Source organism: Meleagris gallopavo, chromosome 1, assembly GCF_000146605.3.
Source record: "Meleagris gallopavo isolate NT-WF06-2002-E0010 breed Aviagen turkey brand Nicholas breeding stock chromosome 1, Turkey_5.1, whole genome shotgun sequence".
Taxonomy (NCBI): domain Eukaryota; kingdom Metazoa; phylum Chordata; class Aves; order Galliformes; family Phasianidae; genus Meleagris; species Meleagris gallopavo.
Genome location: NC_015011.2, coordinates 188,063,188 through 188,078,454, shown reverse-complemented (window position 1 = coordinate 188,078,454; position 15,267 = coordinate 188,063,188). Strand labels below are relative to the sequence as shown.

General features: G+C 38.4%; 1 protein-coding gene across 1 annotated transcript in view; it reads right to left on the bottom strand.

Moving 5' to 3' along the window:
* LOC104909422 (metabotropic glutamate receptor 5) overlaps positions 1–13,871 on the bottom strand; it is a gene marked incomplete at its 5' end in the record, with an annotated part of 29,416 nt that extends 15,545 nt beyond the window's left edge. The window contains 3 exon segments of the mRNA XM_019612348.2: positions 10,003–10,129; positions 13,628–13,699; positions 13,701–13,871. Of these exon segments, the coding sequence (XP_019467893.2) occupies positions 10,003–10,129; positions 13,628–13,699; positions 13,701–13,871 (370 nt within the window).
* Positions 13,872–15,267: the final 1,396 nt, after the last annotated feature.

The window sequence follows — 15,267 nt, the reverse complement described above, 5'->3', positions numbered from 1 at the left end:
GGTATCGAAATGCAAGATAACTCACTATAATACAAAATAATACCATATAATTAGAGTTGAAGCTAATAAATCAAATAAATGAGAGGTCTGAAAGCCAAAGGTTTGTCATTCCACAGAGTGCTTGACTAACTAGTTAGTTTGACTAATCTTTATTACAAATTAAAAATGACCTCAAAATTTAGGACTGTTGGAATCAAATTGCTTTTTGGCTGGGCCAGACAGAAAAATGTCAGGGTAGAAGGTGGCAAAATAATTTTACCCCTTGTGGATGGAGTGCTGGGTATTCACATCCGTATTTTCAGTAATGAGGGCAATTTGGACAAGGCACTGTTTGATGAGGACCTGGATGCTGAGCAATTCAAATTAGTAAAGGAGCCAGGGATCTCAATATCTTGATGATCAGTGGGAAAAGTAGGCATCTGTTTTTTGTGGAATTTCTACATGTTTAGTCTTTTCCTTTATTTTCAGTGGAGCTTAAAGTATTTTGAAATCTCTCATTGACATTCTTAATAATAAAGAACCTTTCCATGCTAATAATTTTAGTTAATATTAGATTTAGATCCCTTCTCCTCCCAGTATTTCTATGTTATGTATTTCTAAACAATACTGTAAAAAAATATAAGTATCTACAATATGATATTATAATAAATATGTTGTCTGGTAAAAGTATGAGGCAGATAGTTCTTATTCCTGCAGAAAAATCAGCAGAATTAGGGTAACAAAATGTTTTACATATCTGCAGTTAAAGGATACATCACTTTGGTGTAACAGAGTTTTGCCCTTGATAATTAAACAAAGATTAATTGGCCATTTGTATTTTAACTGCTTTGGTGTGATAAGCTTTCTGTTGCAATAATAAAATTATTGCCATGTCTTAATGTAACAAAGAGATTTAGATCTTCACAAAACACTCTTGTGAGCATTCATTAACTCCTTTTGGTTTTAAAGGGTTTTCTTATTCAGACTGAGGGAGACAAGGTATTTCATTCTGACTTCATCAAGATTAATGTAGCATGCAAATGGCATCATTAAAATCATTCTATACCCCTAAGAGTGGTGGAAGAAAGGTGAATAGCAGAAAGCACTCTCTGGGGTAAGTAGATATCCCTCCTCATGTGGGTTCTTCCCAAAGAAGTTTTCTGGGCTTGTTTAGCTTGGAAAAGAGAAGGAGCTGGGGAGGCCTCATTGCATCCTTCCAGTACTTGAAGGGAGCTCACAAGCAGGAGGGGTTACCGACTTTTTACGCAGTCTGGTAGCAATAGTACAAGGGAGAATGGCTTTAAACTAAAAGAGAGGAGATTAACGTGAGATGTTAGGAATAAATTTTTTACTCAGGGTGTGGTGAGGCCCTGACACAGGCTGCCCAGAGAAGCTGTGGATGCTCCAATCCTGAGGTGCTCAAGGCCAGGTTGGATGGGATCTTGGGCAGCCTGAGCTGGTGGGGGGCAACCCTGTCCATGGCAGGGGCGTTGGAACTGGGTGGTCTTTAAGGTCCCCTCCAACCTACACCATTCTATGATTCTATGATTTCATCAAATGTAATAAATATTATGGAGAAACCATTTGTTACCAGCCTCTATTACTTCTGCAACTTGGACTGGAATTTTCTAATGTTCCCACCCAACAGCTAGCCTTTATCTGCAGACAATGATATAGAGGCTGACCTGTGCACAGTTTCTAACATTACAACAGAGACCAAACATTTCTTGCTGGTTTAAAACTATTTCATGCCTTTCTTGCTTTATTACCCTTTTACATTCTCTTAATAAAATACCTGAGAAAAGAGTTGAAACTTGTGCCATTTTTATTCTCTGTAACTGAGTGTACTTTGCAAGGGGAATGCTAAGCTGTGCAATTATTTATTCTTCAATTAAGATTTAAGGACTGGATATTCTTCATAAAGCAAATGATTGGTGAGGCTTTCATTTAACAGTTTTGCAGATAATGATTTCTGACAATGACACTTTGCAGAAAGAGATGATCAAATCAAGTAAAAGGAACACGGGAAAATGGCATAGTCACTGAACAGTCAGTTTGATGGCTATTATTATACCAAGGCAAATGCTGAAAATGCTAATAAAAGAACTATTTCCCATCCCATAAATAACTGTGTGCTCAATGGTGATTTGGACAAGATCCCATCCCATAGCCCACCTCTTACACTTCATCAACATCTTCAAGCACCTGGAAAGTCTTCTCTCCTCATTGGCTCAGAAACTCCAACTGAAACAGAGCCAGGAGGCCCAATCCTGTCCTTCCTGCCGTGGGCTGAGGCAATCTTTGGCTGGTGGAAAGGCTGTTAGGAGCAAGTCCAATTTGGAGCAGGTATAGAGTTGTACTCTGTGCTCAAAAGTGCGCTGCTTCTGGGACCAGAGCACCAGTAAAATTGACGCAAAAGAATCTTTATGTTTCTCTGGCCACAGACATAAACTATGGGAGCTAAGTACTAGATATACGTGTAAATAGCAAGACAAATAGATATAAAATATCAGAATCCCATTCAACGTGCCAGGGAAGAGATTTCTGTGAGGAGCATTAAAAAAATATCACCAACAAATTACAGATGAGGGTATCTGAGGATTTTCTGGGATAGAAAATAGATCTGATACTCTGTAATATCTGCCTCTCTAAGGATGGGCTAAATGGTGCTATAAATGAGATGAGACCTCTTGAAGGTTTGACCCTTGCCATGGGTGTATGAGTAGCCTCTGCTCTCTCTCCTGAGCTAAACTTGCCAATTCTGATCTTTCATATTGCTTTAAAATTAGTTTGTCTGGATAAGAGTTCACAGATATGAAGCACTCTGTTATCATTCTTATTTTCAGGGGATTTAATCATGACACTGTCTTAATTTCTTATTACAGCCTTGATGCCTAAGAGAGCTTACTATACCTTCATCATCCGTAAAACTGAAAATCTCTTTCATGACAGGTAATATGAAACACATAATTAAACTGGTTCCAAAGGTAAACATGACAGATTAAGGCTTGTAAATAGGATGCAGTCTGAAAAGTGAAGGGAATTCAGGGAAATCCCGTAAGTCAACATCATGAACAAAAGTTCATTATCAGTCCATATGAAGAGTAAAACTGACAAAAAGTTACTGCTGTTTTTTGTAAATTCTAAATATTTTTGTGGAGTTAGGCACACCCCTTAACAAAAGATGTACTTTTTATCTTATTTTTTTTTTAAATCCCTGTCATAGCAGGAGTTCAATTGTCATGCCTAAAAAAACAGTCTACTGACTTAGAATCATAGATTTGTATGAGTTGTAAGAGACCTTTAAAGGTCATCTAGTCCAATTCTCCTGAAAAGAACAGGGACATCTACAGCTAGATAAGGTTTCTCAGAACTCCGTCCTGCCTGACCTGAGCGTCTCCAGAGTCAAGGCATCCACCACCTCTCTGGGCAACCTGTTGCAGTTCACAACTACTTAGTTGTGAAAGAGAATCTCAACATGGGAATTACCACATATGATTTAATGTGTATTGCTGCCATGTTGTTAGATATTTTATATGAATATTCCTGAGTTTTCCCTATGCCATAATTTCAAAAGATAGTAGAAGGGAAATCTTGATTAGTGATCCAAGTTTTCACATATGGAGATCTGAGAGACAGGAATGTAGGATTCAGAACCAAAATCCTAGTGAATCTGGAAGGAAAATCTTCATAATAATGATTTTTAGGGAGGATAAAATCCCAAACTATTGCCTAAACTTACAAGGTAAACGTGAGAAATACACTCTTCAAAGTCCTGGGTGAAAGTCAGCCCTGCTGATGTCCATGTGGAATATGTGCTATTGAAATGAGAGAGTACATCTTTAACATTTCAGTACTAAGGTCTGGTACCTTTCAGTGTGGCAATTTGAACTATTAATATCAACAGTTCTTTCTCTTGTTCCAGGGGGATCTTTCATAGTCACAGCAATAGGAGGGCATGTGGAAGCAACCATCTGTTTCATTATCATCTGCAGCAACTTCAAGGCTGGCATGTTTACTGAAATCATCCACGAGGGTGGGTTTGCACAGGCAATGGGTGCAGCTGAGAACTTGCCACAGGTTTTTTCTGCTTCTTCTACAGTGCTGGAGCAAGGACCTATCACATCCTAAACTGCAGCAGCTGAGGCTTCTTTATCACAGGAGGTGAAGTTCCAAGTAACTCAAGTACACTGATTTAGCTGTGAACTGTAGTAAAAGGCAAGGCCATGAATCTTAGAATAGTTCATTAAAGTTACTGTATGACCAAATGGGGAATGGTTCCTAAATTAAACAAATGTGCAGTATGATCAGAACAACTGATGAACTGTAGGAGTTGAGTCCATCTATATGTTAACTCTGATGTTTTGACTTCAATTTCACCAAAATGAATACTAGCTCCATGTTTTAAATGTAGTGTTTTTAATGCAGAAATCCTGGTCATAATATTGTCACCTGAACACTTAACTCACTGTTATCTGCTTTTTCCAAAAGGCAGATGTGAGAATGACTTATGGAAATGGCTACGTTTCATTTGGCATAAAAAGGAAAGGAAAAGGAAGTGCACTTTTCCTGTGAAATTAGAGGGAAAATCAGACTTCATCTTAGTTGATGCACATCTATAATGATGAGAACAACTTGACAAAACTATGCCCCTCTTTTAACCTCTGTCTGAATTACAGCCTTGGAAATTATGATCAAAAGTAGGATCTTAATATTTCAGCAGCAAAATCAATGTCAGCATGGGCTAACTTCTGTTCTGCCTCATACTCACAACTCTCAGGCAATTACTAAAATTACCAATTGTTTCAACTTTATTATGAATTGTGATAGAAGAAAGCCATTTTATGGCAACAAGCAGTTACTGTTAGATAATATCTAACAGGCACAGATATGAATAACGTTTTTTCATTAAGGATCCAGATGAATGAGATATTCAATTTTCACAATCATATATTACAGCAAGGATGGGCAGCAAACAGGAAGAACCAGCATCACCCCTATGCTGAGTCCCAACTGGGTTGTACCAGACCGTGCCCAGAGCTCCAGGTACCACCTGTTTTCTGCTGATCTCACTGACAGCATGAACAATGTCCTCAGGATGAGGGAGGCATTCATTTTCATTTCTCAGGGAGAAATCCTGATCGAGCAGAGCTTGTTGGTGAAGCCTTTTTCCTCCAGCTACAGGAGGCATTATGATCACAGGCTCTCATCTTGCTTCAACCACTCTGACAAGTGCAGGAAAAGCATCATGTTGAGCTGCAAGCAATCCAGGAGGCTCCTGGAATGTACTGAGGACCATTTCCCGAGCCAGGCAATAGATGGCCCCACCAAGGGGGATGCAATGCTGGATCTGTTGTTGACCAATGCCAGTGAACTGATTGATGACATCAGCACTGGAGGCTGCCTGGGCTGTAGTGACTGTGCAGTGGTGGACTTTACACCCCTGAGGGATACTGGACAGACAAAGAGTAAAATCAGGGTGTTAAATCTTAGGAAAGCCAAATTCCAGCTCTTCAAGGACTTAGTCAACAAACCCCTCGGGGAAACCATCCTCAAATGTAAGAGAGCAGAGAAGGGATGGCAGATCTCAAAGGAAGCTTTTCCTGGAGCACAAGAGCTCTCCATCCTCAGGTAAAGGAAGTCAGGAAAGGCAGGCAAGAAATTCAAATGATCTTATGATTCTGTGATTCTGTGAATCCATATAATTACAAGCTTGGGCTCAGGAAGGAACAGGTTGCTAACAGAATGCAACACCAGTATGATCAGCATGTTGAAGTGTTTTGTCACATAGAGGTAGAATGCACTTTTCTTTCAGTTCTCACCATTCAAGTGTTGTTTGGATACTCAGTTCCTATGTAGCATTTTCGAACATGAAGACAAAATCATAAATCTGCTATACTGGGTATACTGCACCTTATTAGGTGGAGGAATTTTTGTAACTATGGCAAAAATGCATATTTCTGATGTTTAGCCTTATCCATGAGTGACAAAGAAAACTTTTAAAGAACTGTAAAGTATTTCAGCTCCTATGTTCATCAGAATCTAATCAAGAAAATCAAATAACCAGCATAGTTGGAGTACACAGAGAGTGAGGAAAATGTCAGTGCAGCCTGAAGATAATCCAAATGTCACTTAATATCATCTGCTTTCTTTGATGTCCCTGATGTTACTAGAAAGAACCATTTCTGTTGCTGTTTTCTATCGTCCCTGACTCACAAAAAGAAGGAATAATTGTCTCTTTCCCCTTCAAAAATGCCCTCAGACAAACCCTGGGGATCACCAGATCAAGATGTTCCTACAGCCACTCACAAACTTTTGCGTTGCTGAGCAAAACTTGTTCAGTTTTCCCAAGGTACCCTTCTGAATGCAGGCGATCATGCCCTCAAAGTCAGTGGGTTCCTGGAGAACTAAAAAGCCATTCTCATCAATCTACTGAAAAATTGATTGCATCGAGATTTGGAACAAAGAAGACAAGAAAGTTTCTTTATTCATATCTAAACACTCCTGGAATCCATTTCTCTTCCTCCCTTAGTGAATGTAGCACCATTAAGTGCTTTAAGGAACAGGGAAGTGTAAGCGTATACTTCTGGACTTCAAATCATGTGTTTCTTCTGCTCTAATTGAGTATGGCTCAGTCACATTGAGTACTGTGTGAAGTGGTTGTGTCACATACACACATTACTAATGTAGTGTGTGAGGAAGAAGGAGATCTACAGTACATAACTGGTTGACTCTTGCCCAGAAGAAAGAAATGGACCTGGTGTGCATCTGGGGATGGTACACATGGGCTGGGGAAAAAGAAAAGAGAATTAGTAGGTTTGCATTCTAGGTGCAGTTTGGTTCCTGGGAAAGTTTTGTGCACAAGCAATGAAAATAAAATTTGAAGGAATAAGATGTTAGTGACTAAACATTGTTTTCCTAGCCTCAGTTTTTCTAGCTGGAGATATTTTCCAGTAACTGATTTAATCAAGAGAAATTCTTCCTCCCACTTGTCTTTCCCTTTGGACTTACTAAGCCTTACTGTACTTGAGATCTCACAGCAATTTATCTTTTATGAGAATAATGTTTTCCTACACACGTTGCATCCCTTTTGTCTGCTTTCTTCCTGCATCTGAATTCTCATATTGGTGATTCTCACTCAGGTGGCTGAAAAACAAGACTTAGCTTTTTTTTGTAAGCAGTACCTCAGCCATTATATCTTTTATATATTGAAGTTTGTGGCCCAGACTGATGCTGGTCATTGAGTATAAGAAAACTGAAGTGATTTTTTGTTGTATGAGCCAAGAAAGGATTTAAAAAATGTTTTTATCTAAGTTCAGATCTCTGGCAGACAGTGAGATGCAGCTTCACATTGAAAGCCTTTCCTTTTGCATGGCTGATAAATTTACTGGCTCAAAAACCAGAGGCTCAGAACCAGAACTCTCTAAAAGTGATCATGCAAGGAAGACTTATTCCAGTGAGCTTTTATGTGTGGCCTTGAGGAGCTGACGTTACCGAAGATATGGCTTTATCTTGCAGCAAAGAGACACAGACTGCTGCAGTATCAGATGTAGGGACATTTCAAGGAGATTGGTGTGTGCTTTGAAAAGTTAATGAGAAGTTTTCTCACCAGAATTCAAAATACATTTCTCTCTCCTTACATTTACTTCACATTTATTATTAAACTTATGCTGTAAACAAAGTTAGATTGAGAGGTAATTTCTTTACAAGCTGCAAAAGTTGGGTCTATAAATACAATCATAAAAATATATAGCTTGATATATCATATGGATAAGTCGGGGATAGACTTTTTAAAATCTGTTTTTGATACAAGGATAAATAAGACCAGATCCAACCATCATGTGAATAGTTAAGTTAGATGGGAAACATAGGGCCATGCAGCTATGATGATAGGGATCCTGTTACCAGGAATGTGTGCTGTATCAGCAGTGCTCTTAGTGGCTGAGGTAGTGTTCAGTTACTAAACACTCTGCTGAATCTGTGCCCGGTTAAGAAGCAACAGCTAGATCTCCTGAAAAGCATTGCTTGGCACTGATGTCCACTGATGTTTAATGTGTGCCTATCAGATTTCATTGCTATTACAACACAAAATGCATGTCTAAAGACAAATGAAACGTTTCAAAATATAGCAGTACATGTATTACATGAAGCCGTTCGTTTGACTGGAAGAACAATTTTCCTTTGAAATGCCCAGAGTTAGGTGGAAAACCATTGACCCACTCTTGTTCTTCCATCTTGAGGGCAAAGTAATACTCTGAGAGGATAAATCCTACCACAAGCCCAGATTGATACCTGGCTGTGGGACCTCAGTGTCCTGGAGAGCCAGCACAAAGCCCCACACCCCAGAGCCATGCAGGAGGCTGTCTGCTACACTTTGCCTTACATACAGCACATAAAGTCTATTTCCTTCCCTCCCTTTCCCTTCAAATTCTCCAACATGATGGGCAGTTATAAGCACCACTGTTTCAAAAAAGGATCCTCTATTGATCAGATAAGGCACTTAGAGCAATTTCCCTGCTAGCCTCATTGTAGCAGCTGTTATTCCAGCTGATCTACTTTGGATAAAAATTCAGCTAGCTGAAACAAATGTGTGATCTGGGAACTGCTTCATTTTAGAGGAATTTGTTGAAGAGTTTGCCATTTGCACCAATTGACTTTCACAAGTTGATCAGCCTGGTGCAGCAGCCTGGTCCCTACAGTGAGGGTCAACATATGGCCAAGCCAGGATGTAAATTTGAGTTTATACTCAAAACTGTGTACTGTATGCTGGAAGGAGGAATCAAATGGATCAGGGTCTCTTCTTCTTCCCTTCTCCATTCCCATGACATGAGAATGCTTTTCCTGATGTGAGAAGGGTTTTCTGACTCATTGCTGCGTGCTCAGGAAGGCAGTGCTGGAGGTTCAGGACTGGAGGAGAGTTTACAGATCTGATTTACTGCTGTTTCAGTTCTATCATTTAAAAGTTTTCTTTGGAAGTTTAATGTTTGGCATTTTCTGATAAATATCCTACCAATTTCATAGCTAAATGATTTTTAAATTATTATTTACAGTAATTAGTATCCTTGTATCATGCATTACCACAATGTAACAGCCCTTACGAGGGAAAGATTTTGATTAACCTTATTCACAGAAATTTATCTAAAGGCCAAACACTACCTGACACTCTTCCAATTACATAAATTCAACCAGCAAATTGTTTTTCCTTATGTCTTCCTTCTCTTTAATCTCACTCATTTCTCACTTCATCCATAGAAATCATAGATAAACTGAGTCTGTGAGCTCTTCTGGAAAAAGCCTGTCTCTTCTCCTCTGGTGCAAAGTCTGTCATAATGAGAACCTGATTCCTGAACAGTATTTGAAGTGTCTGTGTTCTCTTAGCAACTGAACACACAAATCCTGTCTATTAGTCATAAAGAAGAGAGTCTGTGGGATACAAGTGCTGGAGCAATTTTGCCTTGGAAGCAGGCAAACTGACATTATGCAAGAGTATGAAGATCTACACCATGGCCAGGAGAACATGAAACCAACATATTAGCAGACCATCTGGTGAACAAAGGACTGCTACAGAGCTAAGTCTGTTTGGAGCACTGATGCTTACAACAGCAATAATTGCCACAACTCTTGTATACTTGCCTGGGAGGTAAATAAAACTGAATAAAGTTTTACTTTCTTTAATGATTTCACTGATAATGTTGCATTTTTCAGTGTGTTTGAGGAAGGGCATGAGATACACAACCTGTTTGGTGCTAGGACAGTTTCAAATTCAATGCTAGGACTAGATTTTTTATTTCTAGATTTTGCATTTTATGTCTTTAGAGAGCAGCTGAATTAAACTAAAGGCTTCTAGATCAACTTGAGGAAAGATAACAAATACCAGTTTGAGTTCAGATTTCAGCTACATCTCTAGGCTTGATCTGACTAAAACAAAGAGTCTTCATACTCACTTCTGTCTGCCATTTGTTTCTTCAGCTTAGCCAATGAACATATTAATTGACAACATAAGCATACTCATAACTTGTTTACCTGTAAGCTCATCATTGGGCCAGGAGCCGAGCTGGCAGGCCTTGCACGTGTATTCATCAAAGACATACTCATTCTCTTTACAAGGAGTGCATGTCCAGCAGCAACTCACTTCTCCTTTACGAATCACCTGGGATAAAAATTGACATTTGATTTAGCAACATAAATGTACATTCATGCTGCCCCAAGTACTAATTTTATTGTCTTTTTTTTTTCTAAGAAAGTTTTTAGTTGTTGTTGTTGTTGAAGAGAACTCCTGATACGATATGATGATATGATATGATATGATATGATATGATGATATGATTGATATATGTTGTTCATCCAAAAAGTGACACAAGTTCTCTGTTCCCACACCATGTATATACCAGAAGAAGCCAGTAGAAGTACAGGTGGAGGTACAGGATCACAAAGAGTTTTTTCTCCTCTGAAGAAAATAAGCAAGATTCAAAATCTCATAGATGTCAATGTACAAAGAGAAGCTAGTGCATGATACCCAAGACATAAAATTCACTCCATTGTGCCCCATACATGGAATTATGTAGTGTTATGCCACAGAATCACAGAATGGCAGAGGTTGAAGTGGACCTCTGCATCCATCTGGCTCAACCCCAGTTCCAGCAGGGACACCCAGAGCAGGATGCCCAGCACCATGTCCAAGTGGCTTTTGGAGATCTCCTATGAGATACTCCATAACTCCTCTGTGCATCCTGTGCCAGTGCTCCATCACCTGCACAGCACAGAAGTGCTTCCTGGTGGTCAGAGGAAACCTGCTGTGTTTTGGTTTGTGCCCATTGCCTCTTATCCTGGCACTGGGCACAAACTGAAAAGAGCTTGAGTGTTTATTATCCAAAGATTTTTGGATGTTTATTTTTCATTCAATTGTGAGTAATTTGTTAAAACTGATTTTTTTCCAAATATCAAATTGAACATCCTTTTCAGAACCATTTAGATTACTGCATTCCTAATTTCCTAGAAATGAGAATGTTATCTTAGTCCATTTTAACATCTGACCTGATTTCCCATTTTATAATTCGTTGCCAAATGTCATTGCATACTCATGATTAAGATGTAGATTTTTCAAGATCCTTATTTATCATTTCTGGCACTGAAAACATCTGTACTTTTTGCTCTCTAAGAGCTTAGATTACATCTAATTGCAAAGCAATGTATCTGCCCTCCTGAAAAATTCATATCTTAGGATTTCTTTCATTCTGATCTAAAACAAAAAGTTTGAACAATGAAGTTTTTAAAAATTCCTTGTGTTTGTCAAAATAAATTCCCAGAAAGCTTGTACTAATTTTAGACATATTTTGGTGAATAATGCCTTATGCCTTATAAAATCTATCATTTTACAACTCAAGAAAGTGAAATGTCAAATTAATAACCATTATGAAAACATATTTTCTATCAAAACAGTTCATTTACAGTTTTATGTTAAACTTCTCACCAAATTAACACCTTCTATAAAATACTTAGAATCTGAAAACTTAGAAAGACAACTAGTACTCTCAGCACTTCTTATCCAGTACTAACACCATGATCATGTATCCTTCTCTAGGAATGAAAAGAATAGTTCACAAATCAGAATTTATTATAAAATCGTTTAGTCAGCTATTTCTTCATCCTTTTACTTTTTTTTTTCTTTTTTTTTTTTTGTTTTGGTAGCTATTTTTAACTAGTAATCTTTCCTTGTACCCTTTTAAAAAAAAAAAAAAGTTTTTTTTTACCATCCTCTTATCATCTTTCTAATCCACTGAACCATTTGAATAGTAATATTATTATTATCTGAATAATAATATGTCTTTGCAAAATTTGGAATGTATACAGATGGATTATGTTTGGATTTTACCCACTGCTTCAGATGGTTACAAAAACCCTGCTGAGTAACAGCATCTCATTACACTGAAAGCTTCAAATTCCTTCATAATAACTCATTCCAAAGTAACCCTGTAAGAAAGCCACCAAGAAGTTAGGCAGGATCCAGCTTTCCCCACCATCTGTGAATGCAATGAAGATAAAAGACTATACAGTAAACTTTGAGATTCACAGTTGGTAGCCTAATGCAGAACATAAGGAACATTTCAAACACTGGGCTTGAAGCTTGTGTGTGTGTGATAAACTGGCTTGACAGAGAAGAATTGACAGTTGGATTAGATGGTTTTATATGTCTTTTCCAATCTTAATGATTCTGTGATAATTGTCTTGGGAGAATCCTTGAAAGCACAGGCAGAAGGTGGAAGGAAACTTACTGAAGGTAACTGAAGAAACTTTCTGCCCCCTGAGTTGTGGAAACAGGTTACAGAGGATCTCAGAGTAAGCCAATTCTGAAGCAATATCTGTTTGTACATCTCTTTCCTGTTGAAGATATGTCTTAGTAGCTGTAGCAAGCTAACATGCTATGATTAGTTACTGGGGGTGTGAATCATCCATCCTTCCCTCATGTGTCTGCAGAAAGTTTCTTTCCATCTGAACCAACTGTCCTGGCTGGACAGTGAAAATAAATGTGTTTCTAAACCAAGATTACTCTCAAGTGTTTTATAATCCTAACTAAGGATAAACAACTCCTGATTTGAAATAATCTATGTATTTCCACTGACTATGAAGTTTGGAAATCTGATATAACTGCATGTATCTACTGAAGGCACATGTATTTGATCTGATGGAATTTGCTGGCTCTGCAAAAGACCAGCCAGTGAATAAACCACACTAACTGTCCTAAAACTATGCAAGACTCAGACAGAAGTGTTTCACTCTTGATATTGCAGAGCATGGTCAGCCTCTCATCAGCCTTTGCTACTTCCCAGATTTGCAAGTGTGCCATGCCAACACAGGAGAAAAGTTGTCTCTTTTTCAGTTCGTGCCATTCCATTGTCCATGACAATCCTCTCAGTGCACAAACTTTTATGGAAATTGCAAGGCAAGTTAGGGATTTGATGATTTTTTAGCTGCTTTGTTTCATGGAATGCTCCAGAACGACAGAGTACAACTAATATATGACAGAATCATTTATCTTTCTTCCTTACACCACCATCAACAGGGAGGTAGGAAAAAAATCTTAAACCTAAAAAAGAAAGGAAATGATAAAATAGGTATCATTAAAAAAAAACAAACATTACTTACTTCTCTTGCAGTTCTAAGCAGCAGTAGTTGCAGATGTTCTCTGAAGATACCGCAGACATGAGGTGTGAGTAATAATGTCCCAGTTAAGGTGTCTATGTCTAGCACTAAATTAGTAGCAGTTATTATTTATGAATTACCTGCAGTTGTACCGACAAGTCCTAGCCAGGGATTTACACTCCACTGAATCAGATGCTATTAACATATGCAGCAAAAAAAAACAAACAAACCACAAAACCAAACCAAAACAAAAAAATAACAACAAACAATATCTGCTCTAAAGCATTTGGATTATAAGGGTAAAAAAAGGCAACAGTTCACAGATATAGAAGTACAACAGAGTAGTAATTTATGAAAATTGTGAGATGACTATGATATAAGCAGGAACTAAATGTCTGTACAGTTTAATTAAGATGTGGGATACAGCCTCTATGAAAGAGATAGAAAGAATTTCTTTTCACATTTCAAGCCTATGCATACAACTGAAATAAGTAGAAAATATATTTACCTTTATCTGTCCTTTTTCACAGGGTTCACTGCAGACAGATCTGATGATATTATTTTTCTCTGACCATATTTCTATCATCATCCATTTTCAGCTCACCGTTGTCCCAGCTGCCAACATTGATATAGTCAAAGTAGTCCTTCCCCATTTTCTTAAAATTCATGATTTCATATCTTGAGAAAAACAAAAGGATGTTCAGGCTGGAGATTAGGGAACATTTCTTCTCAGAAAAAGTGGTGATGCTTTGGCACAGGCTGCCCAGGGAGATGTTCAAGAACTGTGGAGATGTGGCACTGAGGGACATGGCTTGTGGGCATGGTGGCAGTGGATTGATGGTTGGACTACATGATCTTAGAGGTCTTTTCCAACTGTAATGAATCTATGATTCTATGACTTCAGCTGCTGTAAGACTGCATGATGCAGGGTGTGACACTTGAAGAGGTATCAAGAATCATTCATTGGGCACAGATTCCAGAACTCTGGGACTTGCTTCAGGGAGAGCTGAGCAAGTGATCGTGCTTAGGCCTTTTAATCCAGGCATTAAGTCTTGTTTGAAGAATAGAGCTGAGACTTGCACCTATATTTTTCTTTAACACCATTGCAGCATCAAATGCTATTCTGTACCATACACAGGACCCTCTTGCCTTTTTATATAATTCCTCAGTGATCAGAATATATTAAATTCTTCATAGGCTCCATTAAGAAGGGAAGGAGTACCTAGGCCTCAGTCCTAAGAGGCCTCTGGGTAAGACTGCTTTGAAATCTGGGAACAGAAGTCCTAAGAATAGATCAGAGCTGATCAAAGCTTTCAGTTTCACATTTCTCCTTCTTCCTATGCTTTCTTCTTAGCTCCCACAGTGTCCTAAAGAAAATTAGTGGGGCAGCCTACAATTCATCAGCCTCCTTCTAGCATGCTTAACACCAGGCCACCTTCCTGACCAATAGTCCAGTCTGGAAAGTTAGGCAACTCCTGAAGTGATTATATCATCTTTTCTTTATTTTCTCTTTAGTGGATTTTGCAGTGCTTTGAGTAAGCAATGTGAAAATCACTAAGCAAACAGTATAAACTGAGAATGTAAATGCAATCCTAGGCTTATGAACCTGCCTGGTTCATAAACGAGAGGCCAACTTTTTCCTAGCAGTAGACTCAAAATTTGTTCCCAAGGAAAACATATTGACAGAGCTGGATTAAGACTGATATTGTTAGAGTGCACATTATTAAGTCCATTACAACATTGCAGATAAGTAAAAGAACCAGCTCATTAAATCAAGCTGTCTCTTAAACAAGATACTAAAGTTTTGTGGTAATACTTTAAGAATCATAGAACTAGAGAATATATGAAGTTGGAAGAGACGCACATGGATCACTGAGTCCAACCCAAAGCTGCAATGAGGCCTCCCCTCAGCCTGCTCTGCTCTGGACTAACAAACCACAGGACCTCAGCTGCTCCTTGTACATCTTGCCCTCCAAGACCTTCACCATCTTTGTAGCTATTTGACACCTTAATTCAGAGATTTAAACTTCACTATGGTGAGGCAAAAACCAAAATGTCCATGCACGTAGGTCACTCCAAAAGCAACTTGTGAGACTAGCAAGCAGTAGTTAGTCTATAACATCAATAATTTTTCTAGGCTGATTACAA